General features: G+C 34.0%; 1 protein-coding gene across 1 annotated transcript in view; it reads left to right on the top strand.

The window, feature by feature from the left end:
- OVCH1 (ovochymase 1) overlaps window positions 1-2,800 on the top strand; it is a 107,395-nt gene that overhangs the window by 15,334 nt on the left and 89,261 nt on the right. The window contains 1 exon segment of the mRNA XM_030885112.1: window positions 2,226-2,363. Within this exon segment, the coding sequence (XP_030740972.1) occupies window positions 2,226-2,363 (138 nt within the window).

The following is a 2,800-nucleotide window of genomic DNA, read 5'->3' as shown; positions in this document are numbered from 1 at the left end:
ACTGAAGAATAGTTATACTTTTACAATTCATGCGGTCTTTTATCCATCTGATCTCTAAGATGTTTCAACAGTGGAGAACAGGGAAGAAGGTCCTTCTGAGCAGAGGCTATTATGGAAGGGCGAGGAAATGACGATGGAGCTGATTTCGGCACCTGAATCACAGAATATACTCATGCGATTCTGCAGTCTAAATCCATAATACCTTTGAACAGTGCAGAGCACAGCAAGCAGCACAACCACTATTTTTAAAAGTAAATAGTCACAATATTAGAATGCAGCTATTTCAAGTGGTGTTACTTTTATGGGGCACAGGGAGATTATATTTAATATTGTGTTCTAGATAAATATTTACACAGCAAATTGGGTTTCCCTTTACAATTTTGAGACATTTTAAAATGATTATTTTAAATTAGTATAAAGTTGGTACTGCCCCTCAGCAATTGGCAAAACAATGAACACACATCTCTCCCAGAGGAATTTTTCACACCACACTTACGTCAATTGTAGCATTCCAATAATTAGTAGATGCATGATTACATGTATTTCAGAAATGTTCAATTGCAAAAGGACATATGTTCTAGATATATAATAAATGGAGCCACATCACATACTGACTTCCTGTATTCTAAACAACCTTGATTGGGAAGGTCTTGTACATTCCAAATAGTTTGTTAGGGCATGGTCAAGGGGAAAGAAAATTGGGAGGAGGAAGAAAGAGCTATATAGTGTCTTCAAGCCTGTATGTATTCCATAAGGTGGGAGCTAGACTCTTAGAAATGGCAGATAGATGGCACATACATTATTTTTCTTTCCATGCCCCTGGCAGACCGACCATTTGCAGAGCCTAGAACAGTGTCTGGCACCTAATAAACACTCCGTCGATATTTGAATGAGTAAAGCAGTGAAGAATTTGGACACTTCTTTCTTACTTGGCTTCACTAAATCTCAGAATCCTTTAAATACAGCAATCACGAACAATAAATCAAGGTTGCCCAATGAAGCCTATTTCCATCTCTAACTTAAGAGATTTTGAGGCAGAAAATAATTTGATGGAAACAGGACAGTACAAGCCTTTGAAATCATCAAGCTTGAACTATAGTTCTTAGTCTAGAAAAGACGTGACAAGTCTTTTATATCAATGGCAGTTTTCTCATTTAGAAAAGGAGAGTAATTTCTCACCTGCCTACATCAGAGGGGTATAAAATGAGTCTCAAGGAGGCTGGTGGATATGGAGTGCTTTTTAAATTGAAGTGCTCAGAAGAGTGAGCTTTATAATGTTTTAGCTAGCTTATTGCTTTTTAAATTGGAGTGCTTAAGAAGTGATTTTAATAATATTTTAGGCAGGCTATTTTTTACATCTATATTCAGGATGATGCACTTAAATAGCCAAAGGCCAGAGAGAGGATATTCTATGTAAGGAGAGGACTTTGGATAAGAGCTGTTAGCATTTAGTGCTTGGGAACTAAGCATACAGAAAAGATTGATTTATTATTTGGAGGATATTAGTAATGTTACTAGTTCTAATGATAGGGAGAAAGACTATTGTGTTTTGGAAAGAAGTTTATTCAATTATATTTGATTCCAGGTAAAACTGCTTTATATGCTGATAAATGGGAAGAGACTAAAGGATCTATGGTCTCTGGGTTTCTCTTCTTGAATGAGGATATAAATTCATTTGGGATCATAAGGATCAAGGACTGAATTATAAAAGACTATTGTTTAAATGTGTAGACATGATTCTCACAATTTAGTGAAAGGTCAAAGCTGACCTTGCTAGGATTAAAGAGATATCCTTACAATACCAGGGAGTATTATTTAGTCTGACCTTAAGGATATGGAGGATTAGGGTTAATATATTCTGTACTGTCAATACATAATTTATAAGATTTCACAATCCATAAATCTATCATGTGGCAAATATTAGGAATTTTCAATTAGACTAATAAAACAGAAAGATGGATCTTAGATTACTTCAGTTTATGGACAAAATAAAATTGAAAGGGTGTTTTATAGCTATTGGCTAATTAATACTTTTCTATTTGTTGGATAACTGTCAACAACTTGAGCATAAAATGTTATGCTAATAATTCATATTGCAATTTTTTCTAATAGTCTATAGAATTTTATTATTTGTTACATTGTAAGCTAATGAACAGGTATTAGATCTTATTTTTCAAACTTGTTTCTGACATTGGCTATATTTTCTCCACCCTTCCATATGCCAGCTTGTGTACCAGGAAAATAATGGTTCCAGAAGACAAAATTATCCTAATAAAATTTACAAGTTTAGACATAGAAAATAAACTTAGATGTGATCATGACTATGTATCTTTGCAATCAAGTAAAGGAATGTTTATTAGTAAGTATGTTACATATATTTAATTTATAACTTTAGAGTGCATAAGAGAAAACAAACTGTTAAACATCTAAAATTAAACTTCTGCACAAACCATAATTTTTGCATCGCATGCCCTCTTTGAGACTGTTTTTCTAAGGTTGGGTGCCAAATATCATGTACCCTTCAAGTTTATTAACAAGTGTTGACTGAACTTGATGCTGCAATTGCCAGAACTTCTTCTTTCAGGACATTCATGTTGTACTGCAAAAGGAGTGTAAAACTAAAAAACTCACTGCCATGGAGTGATGCCGATTCATAGCAACCCTGTAGGTCAAGGTAGAACAGTGAGTTTCCAAGATAACACTTTTTTTCCCTTTTATTTGTCTTATTTTATTAGGGGCTCATACAACTCTTAACACAATCAAAACATACATCAATTGTGTAAAGCATATTTGTACATTC

Source organism: Echinops telfairi, unplaced genomic scaffold (genome assembly GCF_000313985.2).
Source record: "Echinops telfairi isolate 266 unplaced genomic scaffold, ASM31398v2 ScPeMD7_21;HRSCAF=78, whole genome shotgun sequence".
Lineage (NCBI taxonomy): Eukaryota > Metazoa > Chordata > Mammalia > Afrosoricida > Tenrecidae > Echinops > Echinops telfairi.
The sequence above is the reverse complement of the archived record's forward strand: the minus strand, read 5'-3'. Positions and strand labels throughout refer to the sequence as shown.